Source organism: Cibotium barometz, chromosome 62, assembly GCF_041138505.1.
Source record: "Cibotium barometz isolate CiBa-2024 chromosome 62, ASM4113850v1, whole genome shotgun sequence".
Lineage (NCBI taxonomy): Eukaryota > Viridiplantae > Streptophyta > Polypodiopsida > Cyatheales > Cibotiaceae > Cibotium > Cibotium barometz.
The window spans coordinates 5,574,352-5,594,204 of record NC_141107.1 but is presented as its reverse complement, the minus strand read 5'-3'; the positions used below and the strand labels follow the sequence as shown (position 1 = coordinate 5,594,204).

The 19,853-nt window shown below is 35.5% G+C and overlaps 1 protein-coding gene across 1 annotated transcript; it reads left to right on the top strand.

The window, feature by feature from the left end:
- The first annotated feature begins 16,411 nt into the window (after nt 1-16,411).
- On the top strand, nt 16,412-18,587 carry LOC147604063 (histidine-containing phosphotransfer protein 1-like). Its single transcript, XM_086795071.1, has 6 exons — nt 16,412-16,608; nt 17,089-17,219; nt 17,614-17,682; nt 17,874-17,945; nt 18,101-18,224; nt 18,408-18,587. Exons 1-6 carry the CDS (start codon nt 16,561-16,563, stop codon nt 18,453-18,455), a joined length of 492 nt encoding a protein of 163 aa, XP_086651197.1. The 5' UTR covers nt 16,412-16,560; the 3' UTR covers nt 18,456-18,587.
- The last annotated feature ends 1,266 nt before the right edge of the window (nt 18,588-19,853 follow it).

Below are 19,853 nucleotides of genomic sequence, written 5' to 3'. Positions count from 1 at the left end.
TGCCGAATGTCAGAAGTGGCGCACATTATCACTAGTTAATAGGTCATTACCCTATAAATCGATCGTCTTTAGAACATGAAAATATCTCTGTAATGCACTAACACTACGAGTGAGCAGTATAAAAGGATGTAAGCCAAATATTATAAAGGTTGTAGTTAATAAGGCTTTGTAAGATTATTGTCTCTGTATATTCTTGTCTCTTTGCAAACAATAAAGGAAGATCACCTCTTGTATCATCTATGTGTATCTCCCGGGTCAGTCCATATGTCTATTTATTCATCTTGTCTTTTATCATTTCCAGCGATTCTATCTATTAAGTCCTTCGTTATTCTTTTACGCAACAATCAGGATCATCCGCACAAGTCGAGTAGTCTTAGTAGTCGATTCCATTGCACAAACGCCTGTAGCCGATAGGCTATGACTGTTCGTCTTGTGCCCGATCCATATCCGACTGGTGTATGCTACGCGCACATAACTAGAGCCACTTAGTAGGTTGCTGCTCAAGACAACTGCTGTCCCCGACAACACTTTGGCGACCACGATGCATCTTGATGCCTCTTTCTTGTGTTGTTTTGCTTACTGCTTGATTGTTTTTATGTTTAAATCAATATCCTTTGTGTTCAAATCAATCATTCATGTCTGCACGTGAATTGCACTACTTGGTGCGGCTTAAAGCTCAGGAAATCTAGTTTGCCACACCTGAAGAATCCCCCGCAGCACCTAAACCCAAAGACTTGGAATCCGAATCTGAAGAAGAATCGGCAACCCCACCTCCACCACTATTCATACCACCACCCGGAGTAGGCCTTCTACTCTACTTCAAGTAGAGGCAGAGGTAGAGGTTATGGTCGAGGCCAAGGTGGCGACTCACAAGGAAATCATAATTCTGGACAACAATGTTCAGTCCAATGATTCGCAGCAACAAAAATCATACACATGTGTAAGAGACCAGTTTTAGAGGCAGGGGGAGCCAAAGAGGTCGAGATTGTTGGCAAATAAATTAGAGTGCAAACAACATAGAGTGCTATTATTGTGGTGGAAAACCAAGGCACATGGCAAAGGACTGTTATAAAAAGCAGAATGACATTAAAAGTGGAAAGTTGCATAGCAAGGCAACTATGCATCATTTAGTAAACATGGTGGTGATAACAGAAGTGAGCATCTATTTGTAATGCAGCATATACACAACTCCACAATAGGGGATGTGTCAGGATCACAAGATATATGGTATGTGGATTCTGGCACCTCTTACCACATGACAGCGCTGCTGTGAAGAGTGGTTTGAAGACGTGCAAAGAATGGAAAAATCACGTTATGTAGGAACAGATGATGATACTACGAATCCCATTGCACATGTTGGCAAAGTGTCATTATCTATGCAGGATGGAAAAATGAGATACTTGGCAGATATACTTCATGTTCCAAATATTACAAAAAACCTAGTTTCTATTGGATAGATGGTTGATCAATGTCTACAAATGAGGTTTGATCCTCAAGGATGATCTTATCACATCCTATCGCATCCCATTTACATCTTATCACATCCTATCGCATCCCATTTACATCTTATCACATCCATTCACATCCTATCGCATCCCATTTACATCCTATCGCATCCATTTACATCCTATCGCATCCATTCACATCTTATCGCATCCATTCACATCCTATCGCATCCCATTTACATCTTATCACATCCATTTCACATCCTATTCCCATTTAATAGCTTTTTCTACTTTGATACTGATAATGGGACTTTTTCTAAATTTTTGCCAATTGCTTGGCTTAGATCAAAGTTCTTTTTCTCTCGACGACTATTTCCATATTCTTTCTCAATTTCTCAAATGAATTATATTCAATATTCCTCTTTTGAATAAAAGAATTCATTAGATTTACAAAAATCAATAGACTACCCATATTTTCACTTTTGATAAATAATCATAAATTGAACTATACTAAAAATTCCTCTTTTTTCCATTTAATTTCTTGGATCTCAATTATCATGGGAATTCCTCTTTTTTACATTTCATTGCTTGAAATCTAAATGTCATGGGAATTCCTCTTTTTTACATTTCATTGCTTGAAATCTAAATGTCATGGGAATTCCTCTTTTATCATCAAATAAATTTATCTAAAATTCCTCTTTTCTTTAATAAAAATATTTAGTATTCCAAATATACAAAGAATTCTTCTTTTTCCATTTAAATGTCATGGGAATTCCTCTTTTATCATCAAATAAATTTATCTAAAATTCCTCTTTTCTTTAATGGAATTATACTAGAAATTCCACTTTTCTCATTTAAATGATTGAATTCCAAATATGGTGGGAATTCGTCTTTCATCATTTAAATTTATCTATGCATAAAAATAAATTTTACTAAATTTTCTCTTAAAAATTAAATAAAAATCTCCATTAATTTCATTATACTAGAAATTCCACTTTTCTCATTTAAATGATTAAATTCCAAATATGGTGGAAATTCCTCTTTCATCATTTAAATTTATTTATACATAACAATAAATTTAACTAAAATTCTTCTTTAATAAAATATCTATTATTTTAGTATTCCAAATTTTCTCTTTCTTCATTGGAATACATGGATTTCAATTGTCATGGAATTTCTCTTTTATCATAAAAATAAATTACTAGAAATTTCTCTTTTTCCTAATTAACTATTTATGCATAAACACTAAAAATCAATTTTTTCATGGTTATGATGAGAATTATTCAATTAACCTAGGATGACTAATCCTAGAATATGGTAGGAAGTGCTCTTTTCATATTATGCATGAAAATGATTTATGTGTTAATTTTTTAAAAATTTTACCATAACTCCACTGCTATTACTGATAAATTTTAATAATTTTAAAAAGCATAAAGTTTAGTAATACAATATGATAGAATAACTATCATTTGGATCAATATCCAATTATGGACTTGATTCCTAAGTTTTTCATAATTTAAGTAGCATAAAAGCATTAAAAAGTCACTTCTTTGGCCTCTAATTTGACAAGCATAGAGTTTACTTTTAGAATTAAGAATTGCTCCATGAGAAGCATCATTTGAATATAGAATAGGTCATAGGAATGACCATTCTTTGGGATACACAAAGATATGCTTTTAAAAAAATATTTTAATTTAAGCATAAATGTAAACTTTATGTGATTTATCACTAAAATTCATTAGAGAGCTTTATTTGTATTGAAGAATCATTCAATTGAATACTTCTCAAGCTTGAGAGGGGTTGAGAAGTGAAAAACATTTAGAAGATTAAGAAGAAGATCGTAAAGTCACACTTTACCTCTTGTTTTACTTGATTCTTTAGTCTTAGGAGAGGCCCCCAACCAATCAATTGGTTTAGTATGTTGATGAAGACTCCAAAGAAGGTTGAAGAGAGAGAGAAGCTCCAATCTCTCCAAATTGTAGAGGATTTTTAGAGGATAATAGAAAATATGCTTATTTTATAGTAATACTGGCATGGTCTAGTTCTTCACATATGAGAATACAAAAGAATGAGGGTCTATTTATAGGTGAGGGAGGCCACTAACCCAGTCCAACTAAGTTCTAGAATTTTTTAGCTTTAGTTTGGTTGAATTTGGATAAGATTTGGACCAATTTGGCTCCCTTTTTTTATTTGGTTTGATCCAAGAGAGAGGAGAGATAAAAATATGTTAATATTTTTGAGTTTAAAACTCCTTCACATGTGTGAAATAGGTGCCTCCTTGAAGGCTCCCCCTTTTCTTACCAAGGTGTTAAAAATGAATGATTACTCCAAAATATCTCATTTTTTAGTAATATTTCATAATTTTTAACTAATAAATCTTGTACTCAGTCAACTCTTCATCTTATGTGGGCATTTACTCATTTTCGGGTATTTTCTTTTATTCATTGGATTTATCTCATCCCAACACTTGGATTAATCTTATTAGTCCATAGGAACCTTAATTGGACCATAATCCAAAAATTTCAAAAAATATTGACCCTTAGGCTAAGGTCTTTAAAATTATTTTTAATTAATTCCAATTGCACCTTGGAAAATTTATTTGATTTTCTATTTTAGGGAAACATATTTTTGATATTTATAGAATTTATATATCCAAAAATATCTCAATATTAAATTGCCACTCTCTAGAAATTTTCATCTCACTAGGCAAAAACAAGGAAAAATAATATTTTCTTGTATTCAGAAATAGGGAATGATTACAGGGTATTGAGGTAAAGGCTTATTCATTATTCAGGCTGAGGAGGAATCTTATAGAAGAGAAGAACTTGGGTGAAGATCAACAGTCTTTACAAAACAAAAACAGATTAGAGCAGCAGGCCTTCTACACAAGTGCAGGTAGAGAATGAGGTAGAGGTCGTGGACGTGGCCAAGGTGGTGGCCGAACAGGTAATCAGAATTATGGTTAACAGCAGCAACAATCCCAAGATTCACAACAACAACACACAGGTGAAAGAGGCCAGTTTAGAGGCAAGGGGAGTCAAAGAGGTCATGGTAATTGGAAAAGGCAGCATAATGATACACGAGGGTGTTTTTACTATGGTAAGCTTGGACATGTGCAGGCAGATTGCTATAAGAAGCAAAGTGACATGCAAAATGTAAAAGTGCAGCAAAACAACTATGCATTCTCTAGAAGAAATAATGAGGACGATGAGAGGTTGTTTGTTATGCAACATGTGGTTAATGTTGTGTCTGAAAACAATGTCTGAAAACAATGTAGCAACATGTAAGGATGACGTATGGTATGTTGATTCAGGTGCTTCGAACCACATGAGAAGTCATGGTGAGTGGTTCAAGGAAATAAAGAGTCTTGAAAGACCAAGTTTTGTTTAAACAGGAGGATGACACTGCTCATCCAATTGCCCATGTTGGAGATGTGACATTGTCCATGCAGGATGGTAAGGTGAAGTACCTTGTAGATGTACTTCATGTTCTGAACATTACCAAGAATCTGGTTTCTGTTGGCCAGATACTTGAGCAAGGTTTGCAGGTCCGATGGCTGCGATGTAGAAGAGTTTAAAGATAAGTACAGGTTGGTTGCAAAAGGCAATAGAGTGCGTAGAATGTTTACATTAAATGTAAATATGCCTGAAGTGAGTGCTACAATGTTTGCAAATGGTTCAGGAGCTGTTGCAGATATAGACATTTGGCATAAGAGAATTGGGCATGTAAATGTGCAAAGGATAAAGTATATGTAGACTAAAGAAATTGTGACAGGGCTGCCTCAAATTAAAGTTGAAGGTATGGAGAAAGTTTGTGAAGCATGTCAATTTGGAAAGCAAATAAAACATGTATTTCCACATGATAGAAATGTGAGGAGGAATGTAGTAGATGTTGTGCATTCAAATGTATGGGGTCCTACGGAGACTATGTCTATGGTTGGCAGCAGGTACTACGTAGCATTCATTGATGACCACAAGAGGAAAGTGTGGGTGTATTTCATGAAGAAGAAAAGTGAAGTGTTCACTCATTTTCAGAATTTCAGAGTGATGGCTGAAAAACAGACAGGAAAGCATGTGAAGTGCCTAAGGTCAAACGGAGGGGGAGAATACTTCGCCAATGAGTTCTATGAATTCTTGCGAAAGAATAGCATTCAAAGATAATTTACATGTAGATACACTCCGCAACAAAATGGAGTTGCTGAGTGGAAAAACGGGCACATTGCAAAGATAGCATGAGCATTAATGGCAGAGAAGAATATGCCACATAGCTATTGGGCTAAGGTTGTGTCTAGAGTAGTTCATATCATGAACAGGACTCCTACTGCAGCCATACATGATGTAACGCCAGAGGAGAAGTTTACTAACAAGAAACTTGATTCGTCTCACTTGAAAGTTTTTGCATGTATTGCATATGTGCATGTGCCAGATGAGTTGCATACTACGTTGGATCCAAAAGCATAAAAATGTGTGTTTATTGGGTATTCCCTTGCGCAAAAGGAAACGCATAAGAAAAACATCACACTTTTGAAACCACTTTTGAAATAACGCATAAGAAAAACTTATTTTTGCCTTTGACTTTTGATAGAGAATTGGTAAGAAATCACATGCAAAAGAATGTTCCTTAACACCCTTTTGTTTAACCAAGTGATCATCATTCTCATAGTAGTAGGCTTAGACATGGGTCTTATCCCAAAAAAGTTTTTCCTTAAACAAGGAATGTAAAGCGGAGGAGAAAAGTAATTGTGAACATTGAGAGAGGTTTAAAGATGAGGATCATGCTGGGTACGAAGCCTCGCTCTGCTTGCTCAACCGAGTGGTAGTGTACTTTTGGGTGCTGCTCAAGCTAGTCATTAATGGTGGGTAAGTTTCTTACAAAAGAGACGGTGCCATTTTGTAGAAGGCATTACCATTCTTCTTCTTTGTAAGAAGTGTTGTTGAAAGCTAATAGCTACGAATTTAATTCTTCTTCTTTGTAACATGCACTATTGAAAGTTGATAGCTATATTTTTACTTTAATAACATTCATGTAGAAAGTTAAAAGCACGCATTATACAAATGGTTTATGCTTGCAGTAAGGAGGTTTGGGAGGATGAGTACGTTCTTTGAAAGCTGATAGCTATATTTTTACTTTGATAACATTCATGTAGAAAGTTAAGAGCACGTGTTATACAAATGGTTTATCCTAGCAGTAAGGAGGTTTGTGATGAGTATATTCTAGTAGATTCAAAAAATCAAGGTGGGATCATGGCCAAGGTCAAAAGTCTACTACAAATATTTGATAGTTTGAAAGTACCAAAGAAACCAAAAATGTGAAAGAGAAGGATGATGGCCTTACTACACATGGGGTAGTATAATCTCTAGCATTTTATCCCTCAACAAAACCTTAGGAAACAAATTATCACCAAAATAAACTTAATTTAATTTCCTAGGACCTTAACCTACCTACCTATTGAGAGAGTTGATATGTCACCAATTGATCATATGTATGTGTGATAACTTTATAACATTTCAAGTGGAAGAATTTTATTACAAGATTTTTGTTATCTTGACTTCTTAAGTACAAGAGTTTTTAAGCATGCCAGTGAGAAGATGTTTTGAATGCTAGTTTCTTGGTTTTGAGTTTATTTTCATAGTAGAATCATTGATATCTTTTATGTAGTGTCACTAAGTAAAAATAGGTGATTTAATTAAAATCTTATGATTGAGCTTGAAATATTTGTGTAATTATAATACAATGTTTGTTATTTCAATTTGTAAGATCTCTCTTACTAAGCAATAAAGTTTAATTGACTATAAAAATTAATTGTTTTCAATTTAATAAAATGTACAAATAAATATATTAAAATAGAAAAAACCTTTTTGAGTAAAATTTCATGGTTTATGTGCAAAAAAAAAATGAGAAGGAGCCTTGAGTGCACATGTGCACATTAGTATACACACTTTCAATTAATAGAGGTCAAAAAGGAAAAATAATAAAATTAATTGGGAACAAGAAAAAATTTATTAACTCAAGTGCTAGTGTTTAATTAAAACTATTAGGGTGAAATTTGCAAGGCTTTCCCTTGGAAGAATTAATTGATAGTGCACCACTATGTGTATGCATATGTGTGTGTGCAACTATTAATTGGGCAAGGGTAATTCTCCTAAGGTTTAGAAAACCATAGTCTGGCAAAAAATAAGGTGGAATTGGGTTCATAAGGTGGTGGTTTATCTACCATGGTATTTTATTGGTGGTATATGGTATGTGGATTATGGAAAAAAAAAGAGTCATCGATTTCCTATTAGTTCACTTTGGATAAAGTGAATGCATGTAAATCTAAGGTTGAGTATTTTATTGGTGGTATATGGTATGTGGATTATGCAAAACAAGAGTCATACATTTCCTATTGGATAAAGTTAATGCATGTAAATCGAAGGTTGAGTTTAGCCCCAATTTCTATGGTTTACATGGATTGAATAGTATAGCTTGACATTAACTTAAGAGGACTAGGTGCATGGAGAGACTTCCAGCCACCCTTTTCAAGTATAAATACCCTCTCCCTTCCTTGAGAAATCCATGAATTTTATTCTAGGGATTAGGATAGTCCATTTCATAGTTTTTAGTGCTGCCTGGTACATGTCTCAAGCTAGTACGGTCACTTTCTAGAACTTCTAACTCTTCCAAAGTGCCTAGATCTTGTAAATTGAGAACTATAGCTACCTAGGAGGGTGCAAAAACTTAATGGGATCCTAGAGTTGTGTAGGACCTTGTGCATCTATATCAAGCCCCAAAGCTAGGCCAAAAGGTATAGTTTACATCTATAGCTCAAATTTGACCTTTTTTAGTATTTATCTTGCTTTTGATTGTTCTAAAGTAAATTATTGTAAATAAAATATTATCTGCATAAATAATTATGCAAGAAAGTTAGAATTTGTACTAGGACTATAGGATTCCACATGGTTGTGTTCATAGAATTAATTAAATCAACTAGATGAGAATTCTAATAATTCTAAGGTTTGAAATTGATTTAGAATTAAGGATTAGATTAATTTTTAGGAAGAGAGTATTATATGTCCCTACCCCAATTAATTAACCATAGATTTATGATTTGACCTCTAGATAAAATTAATGATTGTATACCTATAAATTATGAGGTTGAGCCTTGGGTGGGACAGGATAGATGGCTCTGAATTTTAGACATTATTTAGGCTTGAATTGAGGTGTACATTAAATTATGTACATAAATGTGTACATTAAGAATGCACACACATGTGCACGTTAATGGTGCCCATAGATGTGTACATTGACCCCTCATAGAAAAAAAAAAGAAGGTTAGAATGTTAATTAAGTGAAGGTCAAGGTTTTAGAATGAAATTTAGAATAAGGCCTAGAGAGAGAAAATGGGATTAGGATTTTACAAAGAGAAAATGGCTTTAACTAAAGAAGAAGGCCCTATATCAATTAAAAATTATTCAAAAAAATGATTAGAATTATTTTTGAATATTGATGTAAAGAGTTCTAGAGAGAGAAGAATTATAGAAGCATAATTCTAGTGAGATAAAAAGTGATTCTAGTGAGAGAAAGAAAAATTACCTCTTATGCAAGAAAGATTGAAGTATAAGATCAAGTTAGAACTTTATAATTAACTTTATAAAATCTAGAGGATCCCGATTATGATTAGATTAAATCTATATCTTAAGAAAAGAAGTCTTTTAGAGAGAGAAAGTCACATTTAATCTTTAAACTCAAAAGATTGAAAGCACTCTAATCAAGAGAAGGTGTTTTTCAAAAGGCAATGTATACGAAGCATTAGACTAAGTGACTTTCATGGAGAATAAGGTCTAAGATTAAAATCAAGATTAAAAGAATAGGGATTGATGTGCTTGATTCAAGAGGCCCAATCCTTAAGAAATGTGATGATGATAGGACTCAAGAAACAAAGATTAAGGGACCTTCAAGGAGAGATATCCTTAAGACCCTTAAGAACAACCAAGGTTCCTTAGAAGGATTCTCAATGTGTCATAAAGCCTAAATTCATGAGCTAGAATGACCATCTTTACCTTAAGCAAAATAGATTGGATTAGACTTGGAAATGATCCCAAGAAGGGAAGATTCTTGAGAAGCCCTCGCCAAGATATGTTGTGGCTAGAGAACTCAGAGATTCGAAGTTTCAACTAGAGTCGGATATGATGTCTCATCAAGTATGTGATGGTTTACACTACTTTGAAAGTGATTATGGTATGTTTTGATTGAAATATTTCTTATTGTTTGGAATATTATATTCATATTTGAGGGGTGCATCATATGAAGGTGATTACCTGAGACCTTGACTTCTCTCAACCAAATATGGGCGTGCTCTTCGCACAATTGGTGTGAGGATAGGAAGCAACTTCGGAGTAAAATGGGCAAGGTAGCTAAGTATGTGTGTTGGTACTAGACATAAGGACTCCTGAGATACCAGTATTACCTGGAGTGTTCATGCTTTGAGGACTGATAGAAGCAACTCCTAGGACTATTTGGCACTTGTGTTAAGGCAGATGTGAGACATTGTAGTGCTCCTCCAATCACAATGGTCCAAGAGTATTTGGGATCAATTGGTGTATACCATCCTGGTCTAAGAATTGGCCGTGATGCGAGGAGATTTATATTGATGAGGTAACACTGATGCATTACTTGGATATTTGTTATGTGGACATACGATATATGCATGATTTGAAAGAAATAACTTGATGTATGAAAAATGATTGTTTTTCGTAAAGAAGTGTGCCTATGAACTCTTGTTTTTAAGTGGTGTGTGTGAGTAAGGTGGTGGTAATTTTAATTATGGGTACGTGAGTTCCTGCGTGAGTTCACACCAACTCCATAGGTCCACTAGAGGGTGGAAGGCTAGACCCATGCGATTGGACAGGGCTAGGATAAGCCCCATTGGTGTATACCACCCTAGTCTAAGGATCATGATTGTGGTGCGAGGAGATTTATTTTGATGAGATGACACCGATGTGTTACTTGTATATTTGTTATGTGAACATATGATGTATGCATGATTTGAAAGAAACAGTGTGATGTATTAAAAATTATTGTTTCCATAAAGGAGTGTGTGTGTGTGTGTGTGCGTGTGTGTGTGTGTGTACACGTGTAAAATGTTGTTTTTAAGTGAGGTCTATGAGTAAAGTGGTAATTTCAATTATCGGTGCATGAGTTAGACCGGCTCTAGGTCCTATGGAGTGTGGAAGGTTAGACCCATTAGAGTGGATGGGTCTAGTTGAGCCTATGGATCTGGACAAAGTAGAAAAAGAATTAAACACTAGAAAGTGGGCAGTTGGGTGGACCCAAGAAGTGGGTACTTTCCAAAATGAAACAAATTTGTATCTTTGAGAGTGAGAAAACTCGAGACAAATAGTTTAATTAGAAAATCATGAATAAGGATAGACACATTGGGCCTCATAAATGAAGGAGTCATGACATCTTGTTGAGTCGGAATGAGCTGCTTGATGTGACCTGCTTTGTGAGAATTATGAAGGGAATACACCTAGAGGAATCATTCACCTTACTTGCATAAGGATTATTCTAGTCAAACTGAGAGATATTGATGGAATAAACAAGCATTAGGACATTGTGATATGGGGCCCCGAATGAGTTGCTCTACTTTTAGTGTGATTTCGCTACCATAAATAGAGGGGTAAGGGTCTCACACTATCAAGAGAACAAATATCTACGGCTCATTATTTAAAATAAAATGGTTTCATGGATGATGTCATAAATTTTTTTGCATATGTGGTGATGTTTTACTAAAGCTCAGTTGGTTTATTTTATAATATACATAAGATTCTACAATTAGAACTATGCGATATTTTCTAATTCTTAAAATTTATATCTATAGGGTATAATAAATGATAAAAAAAATTCCTAGAAAAATAAGAACTAGAAAGTATATATTCAATAAGGTGAATTATTATTTTTAAGTTTTTAAAAGGATTTACTTATTTAACTAGACACGAATGCACATGTGTGTACACGTGCATGCAAGCGCACACATACGCACACACACACACACACACACATGTTCAATACATTGTTTATATGTTTTGACACTCTAAATTAAAAGGTAATATGACATTTTTTGCAATCATGAATTTCTCATAAAAGAAAAAATCAAAGTAAATTAAAAAATAAAATTAGTAAACCTAAATGTAAGTAAGTAACTCTGAGGCTATACAAAATAGTAGAAGTTATCAAAATTTGTATATATTTTTTTAAAATGAAGTTAGGATTTACATTATCTTTTCAGAAAAAGGAAAAATCAATTCAAATATAAGGGCATCTTTATTGAGTTAACCTTACAAGTCAGGATTTACATTATCTTTTTAGAAAAAGGAAAAACCAATTCAAATTTAAGGACATCTTTATTTAGTTAACCTTGCAAGTTTCTTGTGCATCAAAAAATGTGTTCTCCCTTCATCTCATTTTACTTCACCTCACTTCATCTCTCTCTCCCTCACCCTACCTCACCTCACTCACTTCACTTCACTTCACCTTCCTTCACTTCTCTTCACTCCATTTAAATTCACTTTCCTTGCCACACATCATCTTCACCTCAGTGACACCTCATTTGGCATGCCTTCACCTTACTTCACTCACCACATCATCTTTACCTCCCCTCATCTCACCACTTCACCTCCCCTCACCTTACTTCACTTCCCCTCTCACCTCACTCACTTCACAACTTCACTACTTTAACTCACTTCATTTTCTACCACCTCCCTCCATCTCACTTGTCTTCACTTCACCGCTACATCATCTTTAGCTCCACATTATCTACACTTCTCTCTGCATGTGTACATCATCTTTATCTCCACATTATTGTTAATTTATAGTATTAGTATTACCCATACAAAACTTAGTCACCTTATTATTTTTGCATTTAGATATTAACCAGCATACTAAAATAGTATTAGTCACCTTTTTGTCACCTTACTTATTATTTTCTCATTTAGATATCAACTGGCATAGAATTGTTGGTTGTGTCAGCTCCACTACTCGCTGTGGATGATAAACTCGGCATTATACTGACAAGCCTCGGTAACATGAGTAGTGGTTTGGCATGTTGTATAGTATGGGGTTAACTTCTAGTCTTTCTTGGTATGACCTTGATTGGAGCACTTGGTACACCAAACATCCGGTCGGACTTTGATCTAGTTCCTCCTACACTTCCTCTAGCAAGCTTTGCCAATATTGCCAACAGTCAATCCTCAACTTTCTTATCCGGCTTTTGGTGTTTCTTCTTGCAATTCTATGGTACTTTGAATCTGAATTCTAATCCGCATTCGAGTCTAAGGTGACTAAGGTTTGTATGGGTAATACTAATACTATAGATTAAAAATTATGTACACTTCTCTCTCCACTCGTATACATCATCTTTATCTCCACATTATCTTTGCTTCTCTCCACTCGTATGCATCTCACCATATCCCATCATCTTTATCTCCACATTATCTTTGCTTCTCTCCACTCGTATGCATCTCACCATATCCCATTTGTTCTCACCCAAGTTGCTAGGCAAGGAACAAGTAAGCAGATGTAGCTTGGATCCTAGATTCACCCAATAGTACTTGTGTTGTTGAAAGACTTTGATGGATTAGTCATAATCAAGACTAGGTAGGTTGAGAAGAAAGCAAGAGCATGAGAGTAAGTGGGAGGATAAGAGGAGTTGAGAGGTTGTGAGAGTAAGAATTTGTAGAATATTATGATGTTGCCACTACTTCCATCAGTCCAATACTAGACCTTGCAGGTGAGAGATAGAAGACGAAGGAATGGGTAGGATCCAAGGGGTTTTCTTAGGCATTATTCTAGCCCACCACAAGACTGTAGCTACTCATGTGGATGGTGATTGTAAACTTGGAATACATTTCTATGCGTATAAACAATCAAAGTAACAAACATCTATGACTTCTTTTTCTCACATTAAGGCCTGCGGCGTAGACTTTAAGACACTCTTTTTACACCCCACAAGATATCTTTAGACTTGTTTTGGAGAAGACAAATCCATTTCAAAATTTGCAACGTTTATAAGTACTTTTATTTCTCAATTCAAGGCTGACTTAGTCTCTCTAAAAGACACTTATATCTATTCTACACCCCCTAGAAATAGATCTTTTGGACATAGATTCAAGTGGGCATTTAGATTTGATGCTTGATGGAGTTGAAGATTGCTTTGCTATGTAATTTTGATAGTTGAATAATGATTTGAAAATCAAAATTGCAGAGAATTGTCAAAAAATAACCCGAAGAATGGGTTTTTAGTTTTTCTTTAAGATTTTATAAATAATGTAACATATTTTGGGGAATACCTCTATCATACTTTTGTTACATTAAAACTACAAACTCTCCTTAATGTTGGTCATTAATATTTACATCATTCTTGAAAAGTGTTGGTGATTAGTATTTGCAATTTTACATCTTTTTTTTCTTTTGAATTCGAATCCCTTTTTAGCGGGGTGTGCAACAATGATCAACACTTTGCAAATATTCCATAGCATTACTGGCTATATACAAATCTTTCAAAATGTTAGTGAGTGACACGTTTCAAAAAAGTAAACTTTTCTAGTTTAGAAAGAACATGTGTGTTAGTGGTAGTCGGCAATCTTAAAAATCGTATTGCCTCGGTATTCGAAACCTGTAAACACATCACTTTTCAAAAAGCCATACTAAGTGCTAGGCATTAGGGAAAACAAGCTTTGGGCCTCAATGGCCATGATTTGCTACAACTAGTGCTGATATAAGCACCGACCATTACCACCTATATCTTTTAAGGACAATTCATGATAAGAAACACCAATAATTGGATAAGTTATTACAGTGATTAAGATTTAAGTTAAAAGGCTTTTGTATATAATGGAAAAGTTTCTCATGAAATACTACATATGTAGTTTGATTATCTAAAAGAATCCTTGATTAAAGACCTTGATGTTGAAAAATGTATTCTCTAACTTCTAAGTTTGACCCCTTAAGAACTCTAAACTCTCAATGTGTATCAATTCAAAAATAATATGACTATTTCTTTCCTTCTTTTAAGATGTGGGATAAGGATGCTGCACTTTTCTAGTGGGTAAGTAGACAATTGAAGGACAAGTGTTAAAAGATTCCTTCTTTTACTAACCACTTTGTATGCACATTTTTAAGGATAATTGTTAAAAAGATTCCTTCTTTTACTAATCATTTTGCATACGTATGGTGGAATCAATCCTTAAGTTCATTAATTAGAATCTTCTTCTTTTTCTAATCTTTTCTTTTAAGATGAATATGACTATTTCTTTCCTTCTTCTTCTTCTTTTTAAGTTCATTAATTAGAATCTTCTTCTTTTTCTAATCTTTTCTTTTAAGATGAATATGACTATTTCTTTCCTTCTTCTTCTTTTAAAACCATGGCTAATATTGTCATGCTAATGGCCACACCACTAAGGGTTTAAGCTTCTCCTCTAGTACTAATGGGAGCAACTTTTTATACCTTAATTCCCCTAAAATAATTATCAAGTGCCACAATTAGAGTCTTTAACTTTCACTTTGACTCCTAAATAAAATTACATTTAAACCAATCGAAGACATGTAACCATGTTTTTGTTATCATTTTGGCTAAGCTTAAGAAGGGCTTAATCTTTGTATTTCCTTGCTATTCAATGAGTGGGTCCAAGGATTAAGAAATGATTCAATGGTGAAAGGAAGATAACCCACTCATTTATGTCTTTGTTGTAACGCATTAGACCTAAGCTTGTATATAAAATACACGTGGAGATGTTTAACATTTATTGGATAGTGAAGATGCCATCATGCTGATAGGTGAAGGTCTAAGTTCTCCTATCTAAGGATAGCTCTCAAGTTTGCTTAGGTTTGAAGCAACATTTCAAGTACATACAAAAACATAACCTAGTAACTATCATGGGGACAAAATATATCATAAGTTTTCGCTATTTTATAATGGAACCTATATTTACACTAACCAGACACTCTAATGGTAAAGAGATTAGTTGTAATAACAACAAACTCCCATTTTCTAAGAGTGTAAGTTAACATGTGGTCTAGCTCGCATCTTCGTCTATGTGTCAATACTTGCCAGTTGAAAGAGACATGGTCTTTAGATTGCTCGCTTTCTTGCTCAAGTGCCTTACTAAAGCCACTACGAGCATGAACAAGTTGACTTATGAGTGCAAAAGTGCTTTTTGTGTACAATCTCTACTATCCATGCATACAAGTTGTGTAAGGAGCCTTACTATAGAGTCCTCACTCTGTTTGAATGGTGCAATGCATGGCTTTTAGGCCAAAATGCCATAATGGAATCTTTATCTTTGGCCATTTATGTGGAAAGAGTCTTACTTCGTAAGCCACTAGGATGGCAAGGGGACTTTTAGTGCACATAGTCAGAGGGCCATAGTCTTAAAGAGGACATGAAGGAAGCTTTCATGCTTGGTCGTTTTCTAAGGGAGTTACATATAGCCGTGCTTCTGTGTGCCCCCTCCAGGCTAGGTCAGCTCAACGATGGAGCGTTCCAAACTTTTTTTTTTCCCTTGCTCCTTGGTGTGTGGGCGAGGGAGATTTTCCGAAATTCTGTGAGATGTTTTGACGTTGTGAGACTTTCTTCCCCGACTCCTAGTGAGTGTGTATCCAGCGTAACATTCATAAGGCAAAGGGCATGAAGTGACAAGCCAGCACCAAGATGGCAATGGAACATGGGCATGATGAGGTCATGGCCTTGAGAGGACAGGAAGGGAACCCTTTGGAGAGGGGGTGGACCTATGGCATGTGGTGATGATGATGGGCACTTTCTTCCCACTTAGGGCCTTAGGGGACCTTTGGGTTTTTTTAAATATTTCCAAGATTTGATGGTGTCCATGCTTTTTAGGGTCCACCAAAGGCAGCCTGTTCTTTCCTCCTTTACAATATTATACAAGGTACACACAGGTTCCCTGTTTCCCCAGCCTTTAGGACCACGGTCACACATGCCACTCCATCATGGGCACCCTTTGCTCCCACCCAAATATTTCCACTGTGGGCATCTACGTCTCCATCGTTGCAACAGAAACCAGTTTCTGCAATAATGTCTTCAAAGGAGATATCGTCCTCAACCCTTTGTAGTTTCTAGAGCATGGATGATCCAAAAATGGCAGAGCACTTGAGCTCTCTCATTCAGCAGGTCAGAGTCTTCCTGAATCCCTTTAATTCTCATCTTTAAGGTGAATATATCTCGATTACAGAGTCAAGTTTCGCTAATTCTACGGTGTTTTAAGGATTTTATGAGAAAATCTTTCCATTTCAGATGAATTTTAAGTATATCAGTTGGCTCATCTTGCTAATCCCTTAAAATTACTCCTCTTACAGTATGTATCTTAATTTTAAGCACACCTCTTACACTTTGAAAATCATTAATTTTAAGCACACCTCTTACACTTTGAAAATCATTAATTTTAAGCACACCTCTTACACTTTGAAAATCATTAATTTTAAGCACACCTCTTACAGTATGTATGTATCTTAATTCCCAGAAGTTTACCATGCTTTAGCAAAATTCCTTTGATCTTTTGAGTCCATTAAAAACCTAAAAGAGTCATACGCTTGGAATTTGGGATTAAGTACTTGCCTGTTTAGTTGAAATGCTGTGGTTTGGGGTTTTTAGGGCTTTGTTGATGATCAGTTCCTTCAACTTCATCAACTGCAAGACGAGAGCAACCCCGACTTTGTGGCCGAGGTCGCGGGGCTCTACTTTGAAGATTCTAAAAGACTGCTTGAGGAGCTCACTAAAACCCTGTATGTGTTTTTGTGCTTAGCAAAATCCAAGGGAACATTTATCACCAGCAAGGATGCATTGTAGGGTCATTTACATACTCACACATCCAAACATGCCATATCCAAGCATGCCACATACTTGAATATCCAAGCATGCCACATACATACGCACATATCCAAGTATTTCACATGTGCACACACCCAAGCATGCCACATACATAGTCACATATCCAAACATACCACATTCTCACATAACCAGCTGTGGTAGAGACTTGACCCGTTAACGGTACGTTCAAATTGCTCTATTGTTCTTGTGTCTGGGATTTTTAACAGGCAATTATGATCCGTAACACTCTTAGAGTAGGCAGACTGTCTGCATGAAGAATGCTTAAGTTCATCACTTTGGGACATGCAGGAGCCAAGATCCTGTGGATTTCAAAGTAGTGGACGCATATGTGCATCAATTCAAAGGGAGCAGTTCAAGGTTAGCCTTTGATAATTTTGATAAGTTAGTAGTTTCATCATCAGGGGTTTGTAAGCAAACTTGAAACCAAAAATTGCTAGGTATTTCAAGCAAATGTTGCTGTGTTGTTTGGGAATTAATGACAAGGTTCTACTGCACAAGCCAGTATCATGCTTACTTAATAAACCTTTTGATGATTGCTCGTACAACAGCTTAGGAGTCCCACGAGTGAAGAATGCATGCCTTGCATTCCGCAGCTTTTGTGAGTCAAGTGATTTGGAAGGGTATGCTCCATGGTTCTTTTTAAAATACACCTCCCTTGATAGAACTTCTTTACGTCAAATCATTTGTTATGGATATATTTGAGCCGGTCATTTTTTGCTTGATGCTAGTGTTATAGATGTTCATTCAAACACTTTTCGTTGCTTGATTCAAGCAGGTGTTGGCAAGCTTTGCAAAACCTTCAACAAGAGTATATCTTACTCAAAAATAAGTTGGAGGAGCTGTTTGAGGGAAATACTCACTCCTTACGAATGGAGTCATCATGGACTTCGAACAATCAGGTTTTTAAGAGTGCTTTGACATGGCTTTCCTTAATGAAGATAATGATGCATTTTTTTTGCACAAAGGCTCATGCAAGAAAGGGTTTAGAGTTCTTTTTACTTTTCCACATTTTTGGCTTGTTGCATTGAAGATATGGCCTTGCCATACTGATTTTTTCTCATAATTTGTCCTGACACTGGCAGATAGAGCATCCCTTTGAAGTACACTCTGGAGAAACCATGTCAACTTGAACGAATCGTAGTATCACTTTTTTTGTACTTGTTTATGGGATTATGATGAGGACTCCTACAATCTTCATACCAACAATGGTTCTTTGTCTTGAGTCATTGTGATATTTGATGTAATATGAAGGACCTTGGTTTTATGCTAATTTTTATGAATATTATATTGGTCATTAGTAAATGAGGATCATCAATAGACCTTGGTTGCATGGTACCATTACTAAATTTGTTGTATAAGATCTTGCATGTGAGTAATTGAGGATCATCAAAAGGGCCGTTGAAAACAGGAGTGTCCTACAAGCAGGTGTCTTTTGCTGCATATTGTTGGGTTGCCATAACATTAGGGCTTTTTAGAAGTGTCAGTTTCAAACTCACAGGTAGGTGGATCATGAGCTAACAACTCAGGATTTTCTGCAAGATGCAAGTAGATCCAAATACATCATCCTATTGCTTGTAGAGTGTATGGAAAGTCTGTTGGCTCCTTTGAATACGTATACGTATATATATATATATATATACGTATATATATACGTATACGTATACGTATATATATATATATATATATACATATACGTATACGTATATATATATATATATATATATATATATATACGTATACGTATACGTATATATATATATACGTATACGTATACGTATATATATATATACGTATATATATATATATATATATATACGTATACGTATATATATACGTATACGTATATATATACGTATACGTATATATATACGTATACGTATACGTATATATATACGTATACGTATACGTGTACATGTACGTGTATATGTATATGTATATATGTATATATTAAATGAGGGGGGTGGTGGGGGGCGCTTCCATTTGAATGTCATGTAAATTGAATCAAGTGCCCACTTGTGCATACCAGCACTGTGTGTCTCCATCTAGTGCTAGCTATCTCGAGGACTTTAGGGCAAGCTAGGCGTACTTGTCTTGTGGGAGCTCCCATATCTTGTGCTAGTATGTCATTGTCTCAAGTAGAGCCTGTCACTATAGGTGCAGCCCCCATCTCCACCTGCACAATCTCGTGTGGCAGTGATGGCTTACTCCTAATCATGTGCGAGATCATCCTCACCAAGGGCCTTTCCATTGGCTTCCATCCATCATATGCTTCCTTCATATTTGACTCAGTTGGTTACCCCCTTTGTCTCCTCATGTGATATAGGCTGTGCCCTAGATGGGAGCTCCATACAATAGTGCAAGTGTGAGTAGCATGTTAAATAGCCATAGTTTCATCCTCTGCTCCTGGAATGTATGAATGATCACTGCCTCTCTAGTGAGCCTAGGGCTGCATAGCCACATGTGAAACCTAGCTTCAGCTGCCTTCCACATTGAGAAGGTCTAGCAAAAGGTGATCCTGAGGTATACAT

What these genes read in the sequence shown, in the direction of transcription:
- LOC147604063 (XM_086795071.1), top strand. Translation starts at nt 16,561, where the DNA reads ATGGATGATCCAAAAATGGCAGAGCACTTGAGCTCTCTCATTCAGCAG. An exon ending in TTCAAAGGGAGCAGTTCAAG is followed by an intron (nt 17,683 to 17,873) that starts GTTAGCCTTTGA and finishes CTCGTACAACAG; the next exon opens with CTTAGGAGTCCCACGAGTGA. An exon ending in GAGTCAAGTGATTTGGAAGG is followed by an intron (nt 17,946 to 18,100) that starts GTATGCTCCATG and finishes TGATTCAAGCAG; the next exon opens with GTGTTGGCAAGCTTTGCAAA.